The sequence below is a fragment of the Centrocercus urophasianus genome, unplaced genomic scaffold (assembly GCF_019232065.1).
Source record: "Centrocercus urophasianus isolate 14NV4802_14NV808 unplaced genomic scaffold, USGS_Curo_1.0 seq_10, whole genome shotgun sequence".
Taxonomy (NCBI): domain Eukaryota; kingdom Metazoa; phylum Chordata; class Aves; order Galliformes; family Phasianidae; genus Centrocercus; species Centrocercus urophasianus.
Window position 1 is genome coordinate 81,346,985 of NW_024884142.1, and position 22,217 is coordinate 81,369,201.

Genomic DNA, 22,217 nt, shown 5'->3' on the forward strand with positions numbered 1-22,217 from the left:
ACAGTGAAAGAGAAATTGAAGGCATAAGACAAAAGGATTCTGAAATACAATGTGTTTCTGACCAAGAGAAATGGGATTCCTGGAAACACCAAGAGGCGTTATTTCTGGTTTGGATAGAAATTATTTTTAGTCTGGAGAAGAGGAGGCTCAGGGAAGGCCTTGTAACTCTCTACAACTACCTGAAGGGAGGTTGGGCAAGATGGGGATGGACTCTTTTCTCGTGGTACTCTCCAAAATTGTGTTTGGGTGCTGGAATGGACTGCCCAGGGGGGTGGTGGAGTCACTGTCCCTGAAGGTGTTCAAGAAATGTTTAGATGTTGTACTAAGGGATGTAGTTTAGTGGGGAAATACTGGTGATAGGCGGGTGGTTGGTCTGGATGACCCAATCTTGGTGATTCTATGATTCTGTGACTTAACACATTGTACTAGTGAGACTTCCTCTGGAATATTAGGCAGAAGCCTGGCTTTCAGGTATCAGGAAGCATGGATCTGAAGACGAAAAGAAGGCCACAGAGAACTGAAATCCTGTTTTTTAAGAGGAATTTGAAGATCTCGCAAAGTGACATCCAAAAGGATATGAAATGTTCCCCCCCCATAAACACACTACAGATGTAAACAAGAGTGCGATAAGAGTCATGTGATGCAAAAATGGATGGATATAAAGTAACAAAATATTTTAGGCAATTTTATAAGTAAATGTGGTCCAAGGTTCATTGACCATGTTTAAGGTACAAGCAGAAGGGAAATCCTCTCCAGCTGTTAAAACGCAGGCCGGTTCCGTGATGTGGTTGCCAGCACCACCACTCTCAGCCTCTTCCTGTCTTGGTGTGTTTCTCAGACCTGTTCATTTCTATAGTTATCACAATTACTGTAAAAACAGAAATTACCCGTACCACCGCATCAGTGTTTCTCTCACTCTAGTGGGGGGAAAAAGTACCTGTGAAGGCTGTTATAGACATCCTTTTGCAAAATGGTCTAATTTTGGATTTAATACAGTCCTCATTTATAGTTTGCAGTTAATTTACCTGACATCTCCTGGAACAATTTTTCAGAGACATGTTGAAGAAAATGTCTCTATTTTCAGTCTTCCTTACAGCATTTTTTTTTTTTTTCACTACCATCTCTGTGGTTTGTCCCAGCTCATATTAAATACTGAAAACAGTATCCTCTTTCTAAGGCTCTTTTACACAAGTAATATTCTTTTTGTGATCCATCAGTCATATGATGATGGCACCTGCAGTCAGATCATGAGAGGTGCTACAGAAACACAGACGAGAAAGCTAGCTTACTACACAAATGGTTCATGCTTTATAAATAAGGATAAGAAAATGTGAAAGACATCGTGCAAGAGCCCTCAAGGAGCTATTTTGGCCATGGTGGGCCTGCACTCACATCCGTAAGGCCACGTTGGCCAGGTCCAAACTGCAGCGTGACTGGGACAAGAGGTCAGGGCCAGCCCAAGCACCAACTTGGCGATGAGTTTACGCTCGCAGATGGCACCTATTACAGAGAACACCGCTCCCCGTCCTGCAAACAGCGCCTCCCGCTATAGCCGGGAGTCCTGCAACACCCCAGCCGGGGCCACCAGGAGCCGGGGCCGGGGCGGGGCCGCTTCGCCGGAGCCGGAAGCACGGGGAGGACGGCGGGGGCCGCTTCGCCGCTGCGGGAGGGCTGCGGCGCCGCCCGGCGGTCGGGAGCGGGCACACAGTGCCGGCGCTGCCCCGTTCTGCCCTTCCCGCGCCGCGGGCTGAGGGGCGGCCGCTCCCGGCCTCGGCGAGCCCTCAGCAGGTAGGGGCCGCGGGCTGCCCGCCTCCCGGCGCGGTCGGGCCCCGCTGGGGCGTCCACGGCGGTTCCGGGGCCGCCGGGCCAGGATGGCGGCGGTGTCGCTGCGGGCGGTGCCGAGCGCTGCCCGGTTGTGACCGCGGCTGCCCTCGCGTCCGGGCTGCGGAGCCCCGGTGCCCCTCATTGCCGTGTCTCACGGGGCCGGGAGGCTTCTCACGTAGTCTTGTGTGAACGGGGGACTACGTGTGGTGTGCACGTGGTTGCAGTGCGCATCTGGGGTGCAGCTGAGATACCGCATTCCAAATGCCCATCTTTTGGTCGGTGGGAGGTGTGTTGCGCGTCTTAATGCCAAAAGCCAGCTGGCCCGGTTCTGTATGAAATAAATTGTGTTGGCTGCCTGTGTGCGTGCAATAATGTGTGCGCCACTGTTTCTTGCTTTTCACCCTAGCTTTACCTGGTGCGTGCTCCAGTTCTGTGTATTTGGACCTGAAACACCAATGTTTAGTTACATGCAGAGCCAGAAGTGCTTATCCCTGTGCATTGCTGCACGGGGAAGTGGTGTTTCAGAGTCGTCCTTGGAGAACACGACAAACCTAAACATGTTCTGACTTTTTTGTTGCAATTCTGAGTGTTTGTAACACAGCCCTGGCCCACAAAGCACAGCGCTGAGAGGGTGCTGATGTTTTGGAGATGCATATGAGGGCTCCAACATCACAAAGTGACTGCAGGCCAATCTGTTTTCCAGTAACTTTGTTCAGTATTGTGAAGGTTTTTAATGCTGAGCTGCATGGTACCATTTAGTGATGGTTGGACTAGATGATCTGAGTGGGCTTTTCCAACCTCAATGGTGCTATGTTTCTGCTTTGTTTTCCTTGCCTTTTCCAGAGACCAGCTAGAGAGGTGCAGTCAGTATGAAGAACAGCAGAGCAGCTCCCAGACCAGTGATGCTGCCGGCATGGGAAATGTGTGCCTACCTGTTCCTTACCATTGGCTCTCATTTCTATTCTTTCTATGAAGTGTACCAGGTTTCTCAAAGTAAGTCTGTGATGCTGATGCACTCCCTTTTATAGTGTTCCTAACCTGTGGCTGAGCTGGATTTGTCTGCTACCTTAGTTTCTTCTTCACTCCTCTGTCAAACCTGTTAGAAGGAGATGGAGGTGAATGGGCCTCCTCGCAGCAGGAGTCCAGGAGCTGGGTGATACTGACTCCTAAGGCATCTTTACTGTACACCTTTTATTAGTCACCTTCATGTCCCATGTCTTTCTTTGCCGCTAGAGGGAGATATCAAACAGTCTTAAAAGATAAGAAATGGTGGTTATTATAGGTCCCATGTGTTAAATGGCTCAAGCTCAGCTCTCTGTTGTATCTATTTAAAATTAAAGTAATTTTTCAGGCTAGAGGTGGGGAAGCTTGGGGGAATTTTATGCAGAAACGTATGAATACCTGATGGGCATGGGTGAGGGAAGAAGGAAAAAGAAAATTCTTTATGTAGTGCATCTTTCAGGGTTAATTCCTCCTGTTGTAGTGCACACCTGTGCCCAGTGGTCAAGGCTACTCTGCATTCATCATTGGAAGGTTCAGGATGCATACAGGCCAAAGCCCAGGATCTGGCTATGGAAAGGTCCTGTGTGCCTGCTGGGAAAGAGGAAAAATTGTAGGCTTCACATCTGCTGAATTCCTTGCATGCAGACATCTCCCCTTCCCGAGCTCCAAGTGTCCACAGCTGTAAAGAAGATGAGGGGAATTTGTTTTTATTTAGAAGCAGAGTGCCTCATTGCAGGACTGTTGCTTTTCTTAAAATGTAATTAATGAAGATTTATTCATCTTTGCAGAATACAAAGATGAAATTGACAGAAGCTTTGGACTGGAACAAGGGACTCTGTTCTGGGGCCTTAAGAAGGTAGGAATGATGTGTGTTACAGCACTTTGTATTTTGTTGATTCTCTGCAAGGATAGAAGCTTGCCATTCCTTGAAGTCCTCCTGCAGCAAACAGTGTTCTGCTGAGAAGCAGTAAACAAATCACTGTGCTTTTCCTTCTACTGGTCTTTTCTTTTCCTGTAATGGTGCTTTGTAAGGAGACTTTGGTTTTAAGTGTTTTAATGTCATCTCTGGCTTTTTTACTCTATTCTCTTACTCTACAGCCAGGCTCCCATAGACATCAGAGCCCAAACCTCTATAAAGATATGAAGAACAAGAGGAAAGCATAGGCACTGTATATTATTATTATTTAATGTTCAAAACCCCAGACAAGTGCTTTAGGGATGAGGCAGTGTGCAGTACTTAATCCTTTTCTAATGCATGTTTCACTCTGTGCGGGATCAAGCAGGTTTAAGTTTTTGATGAGGGGAATGGATTAGGGTAACGTAGGCACTGTTTCTTGTTTCCGGTGCATTTGCTTTTGTGTTCTATTCTAACTTGAACTACTTCGCAATAGCATGGAAATAGTGCTAACCAAAAAGCTACAGAAATGCCGTTTGCTCACCCGAGACACTGTTTTAGTTTCAGAAGCCCATAATAACTTGTCAGATTTTCATACTCATCATTAGGTGGCTTTGTGGTTGTTTTTTTTCTCATTTTTCTTGTGGTTGGTCTGAGTATTTCTCATTAGTAATGTCATTTAATAAGCTTCTGTGTGGCTGTTTGGCCTTCAAAGGTTTAATCTCCTTTTACGTTTCCTGCAGCTTTTTTTCCCCTTTGTTCATGTCATTTGGTATTCGGGTATTGGGTGTTTGGGTATAACATCAGTGAACACTAGATTCACTGATGAATCTAGTGAATTCATCACTAGATTGATGTGATCTCATGACACTCATAATTGAGCTGTAGTTCAGCATAGAGAAGAGAATGTTTGAAGAAACATGCTTCTATTTTTTAAGACAAAGCAAAACCCAAATAACCCACCTTCCTTTTGAAGAAAATTCATCATGCAACTCATTTTGAAGGCGATTTAATCAAAGCCAACAACACATGTTTGTGTTTAGGCCCACTGTCACCAGTTGTATGGACCCCTTTCTGTGTCCTTTCAGGAAAATCACGAAATATTCTAGAAATGCAAAGAGTGTAAGATACTGAATTTAATCCCAGACATGCAGATGATTGTGTGTTTAGAAGTCCTAACTTTTAGCAGGGAACAGGGATTGCTAGCTGATCCCTTTTATCTCATTTAGAATGACATTTGCATCTGACCACGTTTCAGTCTGACCTGGCTCCACATGGTTGCAATTAGGCTTTATTGAAATAGTGAGTTAAACTCTCTTAGAGCAAGGTATTGTTTCATCCAAACTGTGTGTTTTTCAAACCAGTGCAGGGTTGTTCCTCTTATTCCTAGAAAAGTCCAGAGAAGTCACAGCTTCGTTTCTCTTTCACCTTTTATCACCTGGGAGAGTACCTATTACCCTCCATTACTTCTGCTGATAGAAATAGTAATACTCTCCTGATCCATGCTATCCAGATTTGGCTGGTGGATCAGTACAGCTGTGTATGATCTGTCCACGCTTGTAACCAGGCATGATTTCCTTGGTATTTGTGATACTTGTTTTTACTTGGCAGCTGCTTTGTCTCATCTACTTTTCTTTGAGATGAGACATCTTAAAAGCAGCTGTGAGAGGTACGTAGACCACATGTTCTACTGCTTTGAGCATGTCTTGTTTTTATTGGTTTTATTGGATTTCAGGGAAATGCTGATGGTGCCCAGCACTCAGTTGTGCTCCTGATGATTTGCTAATGAGCCTGCAGCAGCATAAGGGTACTTTGGATTACTTCATCCAGTGATCTGAAGCCTGCAGAGAAGTGGAACATGTAGCACCCTGTCATAGGAATGCGTAAAAGCTTATGTGCTTTGAAATGGACTCTGGCTCTGAGCCATACATACCCTTGTAGTCATCAGTGGCAGTATTTTCATGACATTCTGCACCTGTGTCCTTAGCAAGCTGCTGCTGGTGTCAGTTTTATGTGCAGGTGGGCAGGTGTCAGTTCTGTGTAGTGTGCTTCTTGTTCTGTGCTGATGGTGCCCCTCTGCTCTTCCACTTTTTTCTGTGGATTTTAGGCTACTGAAAGTCAAAGTGGCGTTGGAGCTCACTATATACTATATATACATATACTATATATATACTATAATCAGATTTTCTTGCCTAAGCAAAAATTCCTCAGATGCTGAATTCTGTGAAACTGGACAACGAACTTTGTATGTTACTGAGACATTTAATTGTACTTTCAGAACATGCTTTTATAGTTACGCGTATTTCCTTGATGCCCAGGATGCCTTGGATTTTGAGTGGAACTATTGGATTGAATGGGGAAGGGAATACATACTGTGGCTTCTGGCTGGGCATCTGCTGGTATCACAAACATGCAGGCTATTCGTGGACAAGGTATGCACGGGTTTACTTCGGCAAATTTGTGCGTTCTAATTAGCTATGGGAGTAGAAAGCTTTAATCAGCTATGGGAATGGAAGGGGTGACATGTAGACCTGGCACTCTACTATCATAGAATCATAGAATGGCCTGGATTGAAAAGGACTACAATGATCATCGAGTTTCAACCCCCTGCTATGTGCAGGGTCGCCGGCTACCAGACCAGGCTGCCCAGAGCCTCATCCAGCCTGGCCTTGAATGCCTCCAGGGATGGGGCATCCAAACCTCCTTCGGCAACCTGTTCCAGTGCGTTGCCGCCCTGTGTGGAGAAACTTCCTCCTAATATCTGACCTAAACCTCTCCTGTCTCCATTTAAAACCATTCCCCCTTGTCCTATCACTACCCATCCTCGTAAATAGCTGTCCCCCCTCCTGTTTGTATGCTCCCTTCAAGTACTGGAAGAGCACAATAAGGTCTCCCTGGAGCCTTCTGTTCTCCAAGCTAAACAAGCCCAGTTCCTTCAACCTTTTCTCATAGGAGAGGTGCTCCAGCCTTCTGATCCTCTTAGTGGCCGTATTATGAATGGGACAGTACTGTTACTATGTTTTGCTTTAAAAATTAAGTATTAGAATTGTTCATGGTCCTTTTTTTTTTTTTTTTTTTTTTCTAACAGTATAAACCATGGTGCTTGATGATGTATGGAATGGCTGCCTGCTGGTTTTCATTAGGAATTAAGGGCTTTGCGGTCATTTTGTTACACGCAGCCATTTCGTTTGCTGTGGCTCAGTTTCAGATACCGCTCCTGACGTGGCTGTGCTCACTTCTCCTGTTATCTACTTTACGCATACCAGCAGTGGAAGAAGTCAAGGTAATTTCAGATGTATGAATTAAGCGTCAAATTAAATACAGTCTTATTTGCTGTTATGGTATCTATCTTCATGACCAACTACTCTCTTTACTTGATCTAAGCAGACTGGCTTGAAAACCTGTAGGAAGTAGAGATGCAGTGAGCCATGCTAGAGTTCTTACAATTAGCAATGTGGATAGGCTCATATGCTTGGTTAATTCTTACTAGTGGGCCACTTATGGTTTCATTTGGGTATTTGTCAAGGCATAAACTGAAAGTTAGCTCACTACAATAATACATAATGTGATTCATAATGGTGGTATATGTGACTGAAGCCACTTAGAAGAGAGGATGTCTTTCTCAATAATTGTGCTTTGACAGTCTTTTGGATGCCAGCTGACATGATCAGGTTATATTCAGTGTACTGTACACTCTAGCGTGGTGTACATGCTTCTTTTAAAGGTTTGGCTGTATTTATTTGAAGCTACCATCTGTAGCTCCTGCTTTCGTTCTTGCCTTTGTTCCTTCCTTTTCCTTTGTTCTGTGTTGTTGCTGGTGATCCTGCAGGGCTCTTAAACAGCAGATGAGAGTAGTGAAATTGGTGATAGTCTGATGCTTCAGGAACACCTGTGGGGTTTTTCTGAGAGATGATTGTTACCTCTGTAAAGATAAAAGCCAAGGTTGCTTTGTTTGCTTTTGTCTGGGGAACTGAAGAGACAAGCAAGGGCAGAAGGTGGTTCTGAGAGACTACTTTAGATAAGGCCCAGCCTTCTGGAGTTCTCTGTGGTCAGCTCCACAACGCAGCTCTTCTTATCTATCTGAGACCTGGCTGCATTCTTACTCTAAATTACGCCAAATAAACAGAAGGACTCTGCAGGGTAATGTGATGGTCTCTTACTGTGTAAGGGAATGTTTGAACTCTAACAAGACAACCACCAGAGTGCTGCCTACTTTATCTTCTGTTCATTTTTATCAGTCTCCACTCTTTACTTGCCATTTGTTTTTGGGTTGCTCTGTTTTCCTTTGCTAACTTTCTTGTCCGACCGGAATAGTTTTTCCTTATTTTTTCTCCTTCTCACCTTCCTGCCCTTTGCTGTTTTTTCCCTTTGTATTGCCTTCATCCTGTCAGTAGAGCCATGTACGGTGTAGTGACTCTTGGAAGAGCAATCTGTTAATTCAGTTTTTGTGGGAGCAAACTGCTCAGCTCTGATTGTGGCTTTTCATTCTTCTGCTCATGTAAAGAATCACTGCTCTTGTGCTGGAATCTGCCTTTCTCTGATACAATAGAAATAATATAAATATATTTATTATATATAAAATATATAAAATATATAATAATATAAAATGGAAATGAAAACAGCTTCTTTATAATATATCCTACTTTTTGGGAAGGACAGCAGAGGAATTTGTGCAAAGCTAATAGACCCCAGGAAGACGTGGGAAAACTTAGTAAGGCAGTAGAACAATGTTTGGTTTGCATTACAAATGCAACCCATTAAAGCTAAAGTTCTCTGCATTGTGAAAGCTTTCAGTAAAACCTGTCTGCAGTGTGTAAGAAGAAATGGACCTCAAGAAGATGACTAAGAGGTCTGTCATTGCATGAGGAAAAACATCCAGTCATTGTGATAATGTAATATTGATAGCTTGACTGACTGTTGCTTATAGTCATTGTAGTGTATATGCTAAGTCATGGCTTGAAGCAGTGATTGAGCAGCTGGTGGTAAGGCATGGCCAACTCAGGGGAGTTCAGGTGCATGCAATGTACCCGAGTGATTGCACCTCGTGGAGCCAGGATCCACCCCTTCCCAGACTTCATTTAAGGGTTGGAAGAGGGGACAAGGGTATCTTGCTGGGGACCCTTGCGTTCCTGAGGCCTTCTGAAGGTAAGCAGCTTCTTTCCTTTATTTCAGTGCCCACTTCTGTTGTGTTTGAGCAGATCCTCATTTGTTGGAGCCTAGGATCTTGCTGCTCTGTTGTCATTGTTGTGCTTTCCATCGTGTTACAGTCACGTGTAGAGCTGTGTCCCTTGATTTGAAGAAAAAAACAAAAACCCCAAAAAACAGATTTATGCGGCATGTCAAGTCAGTTGTACATGTCCAGATTAAAATAAGTTCTCAGAAACTGGAATTGGGAGGTTGCATCTGCATCTGTGAATATATTTTCTAAGCACAAAGGTACACTAGCAACATGCTGTGAGGCTGGCAGCAGGAAAACAGCTTTTTCTGGACCTGGTGATCCACGCTACAGAGAAGTAACCACATGGTTTTGGCTATAAGGATTCTTCTAGGAAGCTGGTAAACAAGTCTTCCTTGCTTATTTGGGTTAGCCTTTTTGTCTACTGTGAGCATTTCCATCTATTGCCCGGAAACTGGCAACATCCCAGTTTGTTGATGGAATTTGTTTCATTTTCCTACTGATGAACTTCTGACCTCTTATTGTCTTTTGTGTGGAAAACTTCAAATTTCTAAGGCATTTTTGAGAGTGGGGCACCAACACAGTCTTCTCTATTTTACCCATTTAGAGTGGCATTGTACGTGTTATACTTCTGATTAATCATCTGGAAAACCCACGGGTTTTTTTGTCTTCCTATCGGTCATCCCATTAGGAAATGAAATCTGAAAACTACCAAACCCTGGTGTTGGGGTTTGGATTTGAGATCAGAATTTCTAATGCTTCTTGGAATGTGGTTTGGCCTCACCACACTTACTTGTAGTTTATGGGTAACGGAGGACTTTTCATCATGCCAGTCCATGGATTGAGATGAAATTGTATACATTAACCTGGGAGTGTTATTTGGTGGAGACAGAGTATGATAAATACCTTGCCCAGTCCTCTAGTGAATGTATTTCTCCTTTGTTAGAGGTATAATCATAGTGATTTTAAGTGCTGTTCTTTGGATTCATATCCAGGAGTCACTCAGTAAAGCTTGTTAGGATCTCACTGGTAGTGTGGAAATGAAAAGTATTTCTCAAACAATTTCATTTATACTGAACGAATTGCTTGCTTGCTTGCTCGCAGGTGATTGAGGCAAGCTCAGTTTTGTTGTTTTGCTAATGCTTCTGGTTGGGGAATAAAGGAGTTAGAGAAACTGCTTTGTAGTTATGAGGAAATGTCCTTGTTGTATTTATTTGAACTGAGAGGGAAAGAAAAACTAGCATTATTCTACTAGGCCTTTTCTAATTTTGAAGGGGAGCAGAGCTGAGCTGGTAAGATATTTCCTTTTGGTGTTGGTGGATTTCTGTCTCTCAGAGATCAAAGGGCTTCTTAAGCCCACTGCAACACAAATTTAATCAGCCAAATTGTATTTGCTGATGTTTGTAAGTTTGGGTGTTTGGATTTTTTTGTGCTAATTGACATGTGTACATCTATATGTGTCTGTTTTTCTTGACAGCATGTGTCAGGGAGTATCATAAGCATGACAAAGATTCAGCAAAATCTTTCCAGCCTTCAGCTTCCTAGCAAGTGTCTCATTCTTTTCAGATTTGACTTGTAGCTTGACCAGTCCTAGTAGCTCCTTAGTAGCTGACAGGATTGCCAACTGTATGTGATGTTATGTGTCTGGAAAAAATCTGAAGAAAAAAATGGTATTAGCATAAGAAAAGCTCTCTTGGTTTTACGTAGTTCTTCAAGACATAGTAAAGTTTGAAATGAGCTGTAGTGTTTTCTGCCTGTTTTAGCAGCTCTGCAGACCAGCAGCTCTGTCAGCAGCCAGCATTCGCTCTTCAAACGTTAGTGACGTTTGCTTCCATTATTCCTGCCAGTTTCTATTAGCTTTTGGTGCTTTCTGCTGTTGGTGACCTGGAAAGTCAAGGTCTTGATTGATATAATTATCCTGCAATTTATGAATCACAGCATTGTACTGCTATTCTGTGACCTTGTTTTGTCTTACAGAGAAAGTGGTATGACACTGAAAATGAGTATTATCTGCTTCTCTTCACGGTGTCTGTTCGTTGCCTTTTCAACACAAGTTTCAGCCTGGAATACTGCTGGCATGGACATGCCCAGAAATCATCTCATTCGTTCCTGTGGATGCTGGCATATGTGTTTTACTATCCCATGTTCCACAATGGACCCCTTATGAACTTTGATGAATTTAGTAAGCAGGTAACAGGTTTTTTTTTAAGACTATGGAACTGTAAACTTCCAGTATATGTGTGCAGATGTGAATCATGTTTGACTAAGAAATACTGGGGAAAAAAAAAAAGGTGGTCTCTCTTCAGCTGCCAAATCTACCTTTTAATAAAAGTAAATTCAATGCAATAGGTTAATTTTGCTGTTTCACGTTCTGTGAAACTTCAATATTGGTTATGAGAAAATTTTAATTACACAGTTCTTTCACCAATTTTCCATGAGACTGTTTTTGTAGTATACTTCAAAATGTGTGATGCAAGTAAGCTAAATTTATTTTTAAGTTGTCAAAAACAGACGTTAGACTTTGAAAGAGTCGATGTCTCTAGTGTTTGTGTATATTCATCTCTTTCTTGATAAATGTTGAAGTAAACTGCATTTAGATTGGTGGTTTTGGACAGCTCTTTTTTGCACTAGATCAGGTGTACTTAGAAAAGTCGGACTAACACAGTTTCCATAGGTTTCTGTTTCCTGCCAGTAAAGGTACAACTTAAAGAAATGCTTCAGTATCAAGCGTAGTCTCATGTTGGTTGCTTAATACACAGTTAATATTAATATGCAGTTGTGAAGCACATAGTGTCTCTCAAATTCAGGTGAAGACAAGTGATGAGAGAGCTTTCGTTACTCCTGTAGCATGTGGGACCTTAAATCAACTGAATTTCAGTTGCTGCAGAGCTGCTGTTGTGCTGATTGAGCACACAGCACTTTGGTGTGATCCACAACCTGAGGAGTGTTGGAAACTTTCACCATGTGCCTGTACTTTTGGGAGAGCTACAGAAAAGGTGCCCTTGCAGCTGAGTCAGCCTGAAAGGATCAACTCTGCTCAGCTCCTGCTGCAACAGGGAACATCTGATTCCTTCACTAAAAGCCGTTAAGCTTTTCTGAATCATACAAGTGAAATAGGAGAGGCAAGGTAGGTCCCTAAATAGACACTGATGTTCTGAAGCTGACTAATACATTTGCATACTTATTTTCCATTACATTTAATAGTAGGCAGGTGTCTAAATCTTCTCTGGCTTTGAATATCTCAGCATGAGTTCCTAAATGTATCTGGAGCCTGCTTGCTGTCGAATAGGAACCAGAGGTGCTGAGATGCTCTGAGCTGTGACTGGCAGAAGTATTGTACAAATTAAAGGGGCAGAGTCAGAGGATCTTTCACCACTTTGAAGCAAAGTTGGTTTCTTCAAGTGCTTACTGACAATGAGATGTCATTAAGAGAGATGAGTCAGATAAGCAAAAGCATCTGCAAGACTGACAGAAGTGAGTAATAAGCAATTTTTTAGGCTTCGCTGAGAACAAGCCAATCATCTGTGCAACTTTAAAGCCCTTTTCAGGAAAAGACTGCAACTGGAGGAAAAGGGAATTAAAAACCTTCAAATGAGTAGAATTATTGTTTCACTAGACTTGCCAGTATAGATGCTGAGGAAGTTTTCTTTACTGTTGTTTTATAGTTTCTAAATTGTGTTAAATTCCACCTGTATTCCTATACTGCTAGCAGAGAAATAATTTTTTTCAAGGAGTGTTTCAAAAGACATATACGTATATAATACACAGGATTCTGTGTAGAGGGCAGCTTGAAGATAGCCATTGGGAAAAGCTGCATAGGGTCTTTAAATGGATCTTAGTTCACCTGATATGGCTCAGTACAGATATGTGAAAAGCCTGTCTATGTTCTTGGTTTGAGACAGTGGGAAGGGAAAATTAAACATGGGGAATGGAATGCCTGTGTCTGTGTTACATTCTCATTTAAATACACACAGACCTTGTTTTATTAAAGCCTTGATGAAGACGAAACGTACTGGAAAAAATGTAACTTGTTTCTTGGTGTTTGCTGCAATGCTTTTTCACAGTTCCTACCAGAGAAGGGTCATGTCGTCGCCTTGATATCTGAAGTTAGAGACAGATTCTGAAGTTAGCAGATCTCAGCAGTTTGTTCAAAGTGCACAATACCAGAAGTGTGTTTATTGCAGCTATCAGAACAGGAGGTTGGGAACTGTAGAAGCACTTAACTGAAGCTGAGACTGAGAAGAGCGTTTCTGCTCAGCATGCTGGAAAGCAGACTTATTGAAAAAGTGAAGAAGCTGTTACATGAATGAAAGAGATCAATAATGCTGGTAATTTGCATCTGTTGCCAGGCAGGAATGAGAAGCTGTTGTATTTCACTGATGGCCTGGGTAGAAATAAAGCGTAGTAGTTCTAGTTGTGGATTTGAAGGTGTATTGTGCAAATGCCTGTGATTTAATGGTTGGCTCCAAAATGTCATGTAGTTAGTACAGATTCAGCTACACAATTAGTGTGTTTGTTCATTTCCACATGAACAGAGCCAACTGCATGTTAGGTATATTGTGCAAATAAGATGACTGGAATTTTTGAGAGGGTGTTGTGTGAGTGAGTGGGCTGCTTGTTTATGTGTATTTTTGGTGTCTGGTTAAAAACTGAAGAATGGAACTTGGCATACGTTCAGTGACATGTAAAAAATGTTATAGGCAATCTTTCCACTAAGTTACTTGATCAAATTCTTTCACTGAAAAAAAAAAAAAAGTGTAATAAAATAATATAGAATTTGTTTATTACAGTTAGTGATGAAAGAATCTGGTGGGGCATCTTGGGAGCCTGTCAGCTGTGAACCTTGTCTTGTCTCATTTTTACCTTGCACCTAACTGGCATTTGCTCAGTACATCCCATTGGTCTCACTGACCTTGACAATGCTACAGGAGAAAATAAAGAACTGCTCTCAGCTAATGAATCCATTGCAGCTGGCAGAAGTTTGAGATATTTTTAAGAGCAAGCTGTTATCTTTTCTGTGTTTGGTAGGATTACTGCCTGGATAATCCTACTCTCCTTCGCAACTGTAGTATCTTCAAACTTTTATTTCATGATCTACAGCTATCAGCGAAGTACAAGAATTAAGAAGTGTATGTCTCTTCTTGATTCTATTGAGTTTGATAGCATTTGGCTGTTTCTGCAACCTGTTGGTTCTGTAGGATTTGAGAATGATTAATTCATCTGTAGGACTAAATGTTGTTTGATACAGTGTACTGTCATGATTGGTTGTTGGGATTGGACTTGCTCATTTTATAGGCTGCTTGGATAGTTTGAAAAAGGTACTTCTTCCAATACTCTGGGAGATGGAGTTGCTTCTTTTGGGCTCGCAGAGTGCTTGTGTACCAGGATTGTGCATGCCTGAGGAAGTGAAGGACTTTGTCTGCATGAGGTGTGTTACTCATGATCGCTTAATTCTGGAAGTACAATGGCATTGCCAACTCAAGACATTTTAGTTTTAGGAGGTTTTTACAAAAATCTGAAGAGGAGGGTTTTTTCTCTGAAAACTTAATGATGTAACAGGAATGAGCTGAGGATACCAGCATTCTGTTTGTGCTCTTTGAGTAATTCTCATAACATTGGGGAAATTTTCACAGAATTTGTGAGGGGGGGAAAAGTAATCCAACAATTACATAGTGAAAGTTTCATGTTTTCTTGTAATCCTCTTGTGCAGGTAGGCAGGCAGTGTGTAATTTATACCTTCTTCCAAGCCTTTTGTTTTGCTCAGTATGGCTCTTTCTTTCCATGTTTTGTGCCTCTATGTGAACAGCGGTCATACAAGTGCCCTTAGAGGACATGCAGGGGGGGGAAAAATAAAAGTAAGAACAGTTTTCATTGTTCTATGCTTTGTGTGTTTGTTGCTGTGTTTCCCACACTTGTAAATGTGAATAAATGTATGCTTCTTTCTGGTAGCTATTTTTTTTTTTTTTGCTGAATTAGACGCTTAGGAACTTGTTTGTATGGTTAGTCAGCTTTTAATAAACTCCTCTCAAGTCTGACAGCTTTCCGGAAGTAAATTGGCTGTTAACGAGGCAGTGCTTCCTTAGGCCATCTTAAAAGTGATGACATTGTGAGTAATGGCCCTTAGGCCTCATAGCACTAATTTGGTAGCAGCTGGTGGCTGGGATATGGCTGGGACCTCTGAAGGGACAGTGCAGGGATGAGAGTGTGATGCCTTTTTGCACCATGGTTTATTCTGAGAGATGCCTGTGGGGTCAAACAATTTAAAATGTCCATTTGGAATAAATGCAAATGGAAGCGGAGATTATACATATGAAGTCCTGGGCAGCATGCAGTAGCAAAGCAGTGCAGTGACCTTTTTGAACCTGTAAAGCAAAGCATGAGACAAAAGTAGTCTGGATCCCCCTGTGTTAGCGTGCCTAGCATGGGAATTGCACTGTACTAGCAGATACCATTGCATTCCCACTGTGGTTCAACTGTGTGGATAGTTTTGCAATGCAGAGAGAATGGAAATATCATCTGGAGCAATGGAAGATGTTCACACGCACATGAACTGAATATCTGTAAATACTGCAGCTAGTCTTGTGATACTGATGTGGGACTTGTTTTGCTTGCCTTACCGCTCTGTTTTCTACTTGCTTATTTCTACTTAGTAAGCTTGAGAAAGAAGAAACCAGGCTACATTAAAAAAAAAAAGTGTATCAGGAATTCTCAAATAGTGTAGACAGATGACTCCCCCTTAAATAGTAATGAATAGCAAATGAAATCTTTATAATAATAATAAAAAAAAATTCTTGAGATGAGTTTTTGAGTAAAACAGTCAGTTGTGTGTCATATAACTTCTTTGGGTTTCTTCATTTAGATGAGGAAACAAGAAGCCTTCAGTTTGAAGACCAATCTTGGCATCTTAACCATGGGCATAATTCGTATTTTCTTTTGGTGGTGCTTGGCTGAGCTAATGATTCACTTCATGTATATCCATGCTATCTGCAGCACTTCTTCACCTTTGGAAGCTATGTCGTACTGGGCCTTAGGTGAGTATATTTAAGAAAAAAATGAAGAAATTAGCTGTCTCTTCCCACTTTCAAGGATACCAGCCTATTTTATGTCCATTAATTCTTATGAATAGTATGCTGTAGACATTTGCACTCAGGAAGACGACAGGCTGTAATGCAGACTATTATGATAACATGTGAGAAGACAGGCTGAGGGACCTGAACTTGTTAACCTGTAGACAAGAAGGCTCTGGGGAGGCCTCACTGAAACCTTCTAGTACTTAAAGTGAACTTGTAAACAGAAGGGAGACCAATTTTTTATGTGGGCAGATAGTAATAGAGCAAGGGGGAGGGGTGGTTTTAAAATAAAACAAAGGAGATTTAGGTTAGATTTTAGGAGAAAGTACTTTACTCAGAGAGTGGTGTAGCACTGGAGCAGGTTGCCCAGCATAGTTTTGGATGCCTTAACCATTTAAGTGTTTAAGGCCTTTCTGCTACTTCTCAGTCTACTGGTGCTTGGTTAAAATGTGAACTAAGGGCAGAAATGAGCACTTATGAATGTAACATAAAATGGTAATAGTTTGTATGTGGATATGTAAATAGAAATAGGCAATCTGTAAGCCACTTGTATGCATGGTTTGTGTAATTCCTTTGTGCTTCTAGATATATCACCAAGTAGGAGGAATGGAAGCAAGAAACCCCAAGCCTTAAAAATGGATTTGAAAAATATGATTTTTGGAGTTGAAGGAGATGCCTCTTACTATATTGGCAAGCATCAGGAGTCAATATCCCATACTAATACAGCCTTGTCACGTACTTACTAAAGTTTGGTTACGAGCGGTGTTGAAGACCTCTGCATACTAGGCTCTGGCCAGTAGAGGGCAATGCGTGCTATCTGTGTGTGCATACATACATATAAACATACATTTTTGTGTGTACATATATACTATATATATAAAAAGAGAGAGGACAGACAGCAGCAAATTATTTGCTTCCAAGCTTTGTTCCACGTGTCCCTACTCACTAATTGTTTAGAAAGTGGATTCTGAGTTTGCATCTCCTGTTTCAAATAGGAATTTATAGTTGAATTAAATTAGCTTGTTTGCAGGATTGTCTGTGTGTGTTTATGGGGGGTTGGGGAAGCTGTGTGGTGTTACTGAGCACACAGAACCTGATAAATATTGACCAGTTGACAGGACAGGAAAGTCTACAGATTCACGGACAAGGTATTCTAGGTTTGGTGTTATTGGCAGATTCCTGCCTTCTGTACAAGATTCTAACTGTTGATTTAAACAACAATAAGAGTTACTTTCCAGAAAATAGCAAAGTGTACTTGTTGTATGGGAGCTGCTGGATCATAGCGTGAACCACTGATTGATCACCTGAGGAAAGGCCTGCGTCAGCCCTGGGAGCACAGGTGAAGGCAATTCAACTGTGTGATCAGAAGGGGTGGAGCCTGGCTGCACCCCTTTTAAACCTCATTTAAGAGCTGACTGTGACTGGGGAAGGGTCTCTTTCTGGAGATCTCTCCTTGGTGAAGCTTTCCCCTGTGAATCTAGAATCTTCTGATAAGGTGAGCAACCTTCTTCTCTTACTTTACAGTACCTCCCTATTGTGCCAGTCCTTCTGTCGTCACAGCTTTATTGTAATGCCTTTCCCACTGTTTTGACCTGTCCAATTGCTACACTTGTTTAATAGAGTTGAGTGTTATGTTCTAAGAATTCAGGCTATTTTTTGAGCAGATGATTAGAAAATACTTTTAAAGTTATTCCAGGCAATGAAAGCCTGATTTAAAGCAAGTTTGGACTGCAAAGCTACCAGAAAAAAGGTGCAGTCATTTGAATTAAGTTCCCTTTGGAGACCCTGCTTTTAGGAGAGGTGTGTTCAGAGAGTAACTCTGCTCTTGTTAAGCTTTGTCTTAATATTGAAAGCAGGTGCTTAAATATGATAGTTTAGAAAAGATTTTTGTGGTGGGATTTGTCTCCAGAAACATATCACACTTTGTATGGTAACTGGCCATATTGAGTCATGGCCTGAAGCACTGATTGAGCACCTGGGGAAAGGAACCGATCAGCCCTGGGAGAACAGGTGAAGGCAATTTGTGCAGCCAGAAGGGGTGAGCCTGGCTGTGCCTCTCTTAGATCTCATTTAAGGGCTGACTGCCACTGGGGAAGGATCTCTGGTTGGAGATTCCCTCCCTTGTGGAGCTTCCCTGTGAACCACGATCTTCAGAGACGGATGTGCGCTTTTCCTTTTTCTTTGTAATGCCTGTCCATTGAGCTAGTCCCTTTATTATTGCACCTCCTATATCACTATTCCACTGTGTTGATCTCTCTGATTCTTACACACTTTAAAGTGCTTTCTCTACAAGTTTCATCCCAGTAATTATACAGAGACAAATCAGTGAGCAGCCACCACTGATTGGTGACTTGATTTAGGGAGAATCTGGTATGAGTAAGGGTACCTGTATTGTTTTCTTCTATTGCTTCTTGGGTCATCTTAGCAAGCTTCTACACCAGTTCTTGTACAGAGTCAAATGTTCCTCTCCGTTACTTTTTATTTGGGGTTATTAAAACCAATTACATCAGATAATGGAGTCAAGAGACCAAGAAGCTTGCTGTTGACTCAAGAGTATTAACTATGTGGTATATTAACCTTCTGCACTGCTGTTTTTCATTTTGTTTCCCATTTAACCCACAGCAGCTTCGAAGCAGCGTGGAACATATACTTCCATCAAATGAATCATGGCTGCCCCTTGTGGCATGCTAAACTTAGGGGAAAGGCTGTTATGCTGTCTTATAATCAACTCCAATTAGGGAAATTATAATTGCTCCCCAGCTTTTCTTCTGGGATATCTTTTGAATTAGAAGCATTAAACACCAGCAGTGCAGGTAAAGACAACAGTGCTAAGTGATTTTGCTTGAGGGCTCTTAAGGGCATTGATGATGGTCAGGATACTCCTCACAGAAGCATAAAACAACAGTGTTCTTGTGAAGTGAGACTGCAAATAGATAAAACCAGAGTGAGTCACAATGCTTGTTTAAAAATGTCAGCCTTCAATATTAATAAACTTACTTAGCCACAAATGACAAGACATGCGGAAGTTAGCTCAAGAGGCATAACTGGGTGTGTTTTCTTTGTGCATGTATACACTTAAAAACATGTATTTAACATGGGGGCAGTATGTTAAGTCAGCAAGAGAAATGTTTTATGTAGTAGGAGTTACACAAGAGTTTCTGGAAGCAAGAATATACAAAACAGTTATATGTATGTTTTTAATGCCTGCAGCTAAACCAAAGATTTCCGTATGTCATATGTTTGAATTCTTCTTTTCTCTGTGCCATTTACAGGCCAGTACCTGCATTACTGTAAAAGTACTTTTGCTGAGAGATTGAATTCTCATTCCATTGTATTCATTTGCAAATACATAGGTCTGAGTATTTTCCTATTCTTCTGAATGTAAGTCAAAGTCAACACAGTTTTTTTTTCTGTTACATAGGAACCCACCTTCTGTCCCAAATAACTCGGTTGGGTTACATGTTCCTTGTGACAATGTCTTAAAGGATCAGGGAGTATTGTAGCCTTCACCCTTATGGTTTTTTTTTTGCACATTCTCCAGTCTCTTTACTTGCTACGGTACCTATCTTTGCTTACTTATGTGATAGTCCTTATATATTTCACTCTGCTTTTTCTTACTGTGGGGATAAAGAGTCTCTGGAACTGAAAGAGGAAAAAATCTCTCACCGAGCAGGAAATGCATTCACACGGTGTACAGATGGGTTGTAAAATTAATTATCATGAGACAGCAGGGAGACTAAGGTGTTGTTTTCAGAAAGTGGCCTAATATTACTAGTTTAGGACTACTGAAAGGATCACTTCTCTAGACCTCCCAGCTTCAAAGTCCCTCTGAATAGCAGGCCTTCCCTTTACTGTATTGCTTGCTGCTGCAGTTTGGTGTTATCAGCAAACTTGCTGAAGGTGTGCTCTGTTATGCCATCTGGGTTGCTAATGGAGATTTTGAGGGTGTGGTGTCTGAGGGATGTTGCTAGTTACTGGCTGCCAATTGCAGTTTACACCACTGATTGTTGCTATGCTTTAAGCCTGGTAGTCCCAACCAAATTTTCCTTTGTATTATCTACTTATCCAAATTATATCTCACATCTTTGGTGATAGGGAAGGTGTAGAAGAATATGTGGAAGTTCTTATTGAAATCAAGATACACAACGTCCTTGCTCCCTTCTGTGTTTCCAAAGCACAGAATCACCAAGGCTGGAAAAGACCCGCAAGATCATCCAGTCCAACCATCCACTCATCACCAATAGCTCTCACTAAACCATTAGACAAGAGAAGAGGCTGACCCCCCCAGCTCACTACAACCTCCCTTCAGGTAGTTATAGAGAGCAATAAGGTCTCCCTTGAGAGAACACCAGTTAGTTGATACTGAATAGAGTGCTGTTAGTCGGGCATCATGTTCCTTTGATAAATATGCTGTTCTCATTCACTTTCCTGTCCTTAATGTGTTTAAAAATAGCTTCTAAGACAACTTGCTCTGCACTTTTTCCAGGGATTGAAGAAATTCTGACCAGTCTAATTTACTGGATAGATGAAGTGTTTCCCTTAGAAAAAAATGTGACGTCTTTCTGAGATGTTACCATATTATGGGTGTTCATTATTTAAGTTCTTCCACCAGACAGTATAAAATCAATTATTCTATCATTCAGTTTTTTCCATCTTGAATTTTTTTCTTGCTGGGTTTCTGTCAGCAATACTTAAAACAAACAAACAAAAAAACAAAACTGGCCTGAGGTTGCATATATCTTTCCATTGGCTACAAGTAGAACAGAAAGTTATTAGGGATCTATCTTTTCAGGCTATTGCTGCCTCTGCTCAGTACTGCAGCTCCCATATGGCACATAGATGTCAGTATTTCTTCTACCACCTATTATTCCTGCTATTTAAATTTTATTTCCTTTAACATTTTCCGTATGCTACTTGTTTGTTTATATCACAGTGATGCTTGGGCTGCATCGGTCGTAATGTAGGAAGAATTCAGTTCAGTCTTTGATATCAAAACAGATGGAGTTGCCCCTGATTTATTTCAGTGCAGCAGAACAATGAGAAGAGAGCAGTGTCGGAGGTGGTAAAACCAATTGTCATTGTTTTTGATATGGCCTTTCAGAATACTGCTCGTGTCCATACTGACTGAGATGTTTTTAGGTGACTGACTTGCAGCTCTTCACAGGCTGCTGCTTCAAATACTGGAGAAGAAATGCCATGTGCATTAACCAAAAATCTGCATTGTATTGGTTTGAATAAAGTGTACTTTCATGCTGAATATATTATCATCTTCTGTTTCATCAATGGCCAGTGTTTGGTAGCAAGAGTAACTTTCAAAGATGTCAGTTTCCTACATGGGGGAGAAGGTAAGAGCTTGCTTTGGTTACAGGTGCCTTTAGGTATCCAAATGTTAACTCTATGGGGTAACATCAGATACAGATTTTCTCAGGTTGGCTCCTATATTCCCCCTGAAATGAGAACCTAGCATTTCAGTGTCAAAGGGTGCTGCTGGAGTGCTTGCAACTCTGCCCTGGCTTGCTATGTGGATCCGGGATTTAATTCAGTGACTCTTATGGGTCCCTCCCAGCTTTGGATATTATGTGATTCTATATGGAAAGTACAGTGGACAAATAATATGAATTCCATGATTTTGTCTCTGTTCTGCATCTCATTCTGGAAGCATTGGTCAGATTATCTGAAAAGGTTGAATACTTTCAGAAGTAATGACATAGCAGGAAGACCCATGTGGCATGAAAATGAAAACCATGATAATTCATTATGTTCAGATTTTAAAGTTGATTGGATTTAATTTGCTTCCTTCGTGTTTTGCATAGTAAAAGGAAGATTGAAGCTGCTACGCTGAAGCAGACCAGAGATCCATCTAGTCTAGTGACTAATGTGTGGCCATGGCCTTTAATGAAGTCTAGGAGAAGAAAGAACATGAAATGAAATAAAAGGCAGATAAATTGGCAATCCCTTCCACTTCATATTCTTCAGGCTTCTGTAGCTGAATAACTAATTTGTGCAATAACAGGTAGTTCAACAAGATCTTAAATAGAAACCAGTGGCTTCTTTTCTTTGCTGTTACATAGAATGTTAATGGTAAAATCCATTCTGCTGTTACATACAGTCTGGAATAGATTTGGTAATTTGTGTATTTAAATCTGATTCTGAATATTTAGAGGTTAAAAAACACTATTTTCTTTTTGAGGCTTAATGTTAATTTTCTTGTTCAGCACCAATTACTCTGCTCATCTAACAAAGCTTGATT

The 22,217-nt window shown here is 41.4% G+C and overlaps 1 protein-coding gene across 2 annotated transcripts in view; it reads left to right on the forward strand.

Annotated features, from left to right (window-relative positions):
• The first annotated feature begins 1,714 nt into the window (after positions 1-1,714).
• The window catches only part of HHAT (hedgehog acyltransferase), a 147,166-nt gene continuing 126,663 nt past the window's right edge, over positions 1,715-22,217 (forward strand). Inside the window, exons 1-7 of one of the 2 annotated variants that reach the window (XM_042824838.1) lie at positions 1,715-1,788; positions 2,668-2,817; positions 3,615-3,682; positions 6,040-6,153; positions 6,810-7,004; positions 10,875-11,087; positions 15,757-15,928. In XM_042824838.1, the coding sequence (XP_042680772.1) occupies positions 2,694-2,817; positions 3,615-3,682; positions 6,040-6,153; positions 6,810-7,004; positions 10,875-11,087; positions 15,757-15,928 (886 nt within the window). In that variant the 5' untranslated portion in view covers positions 1,715-1,788; positions 2,668-2,693. Of the gene's footprint in view, positions 1,789-2,667; positions 2,818-3,614; positions 3,683-5,999; positions 6,154-6,809; positions 7,005-10,874; positions 11,088-15,756; positions 15,929-22,217 lie in introns of those variants that run through there. The other variant, XM_042824848.1, reaches the window with a different exon arrangement.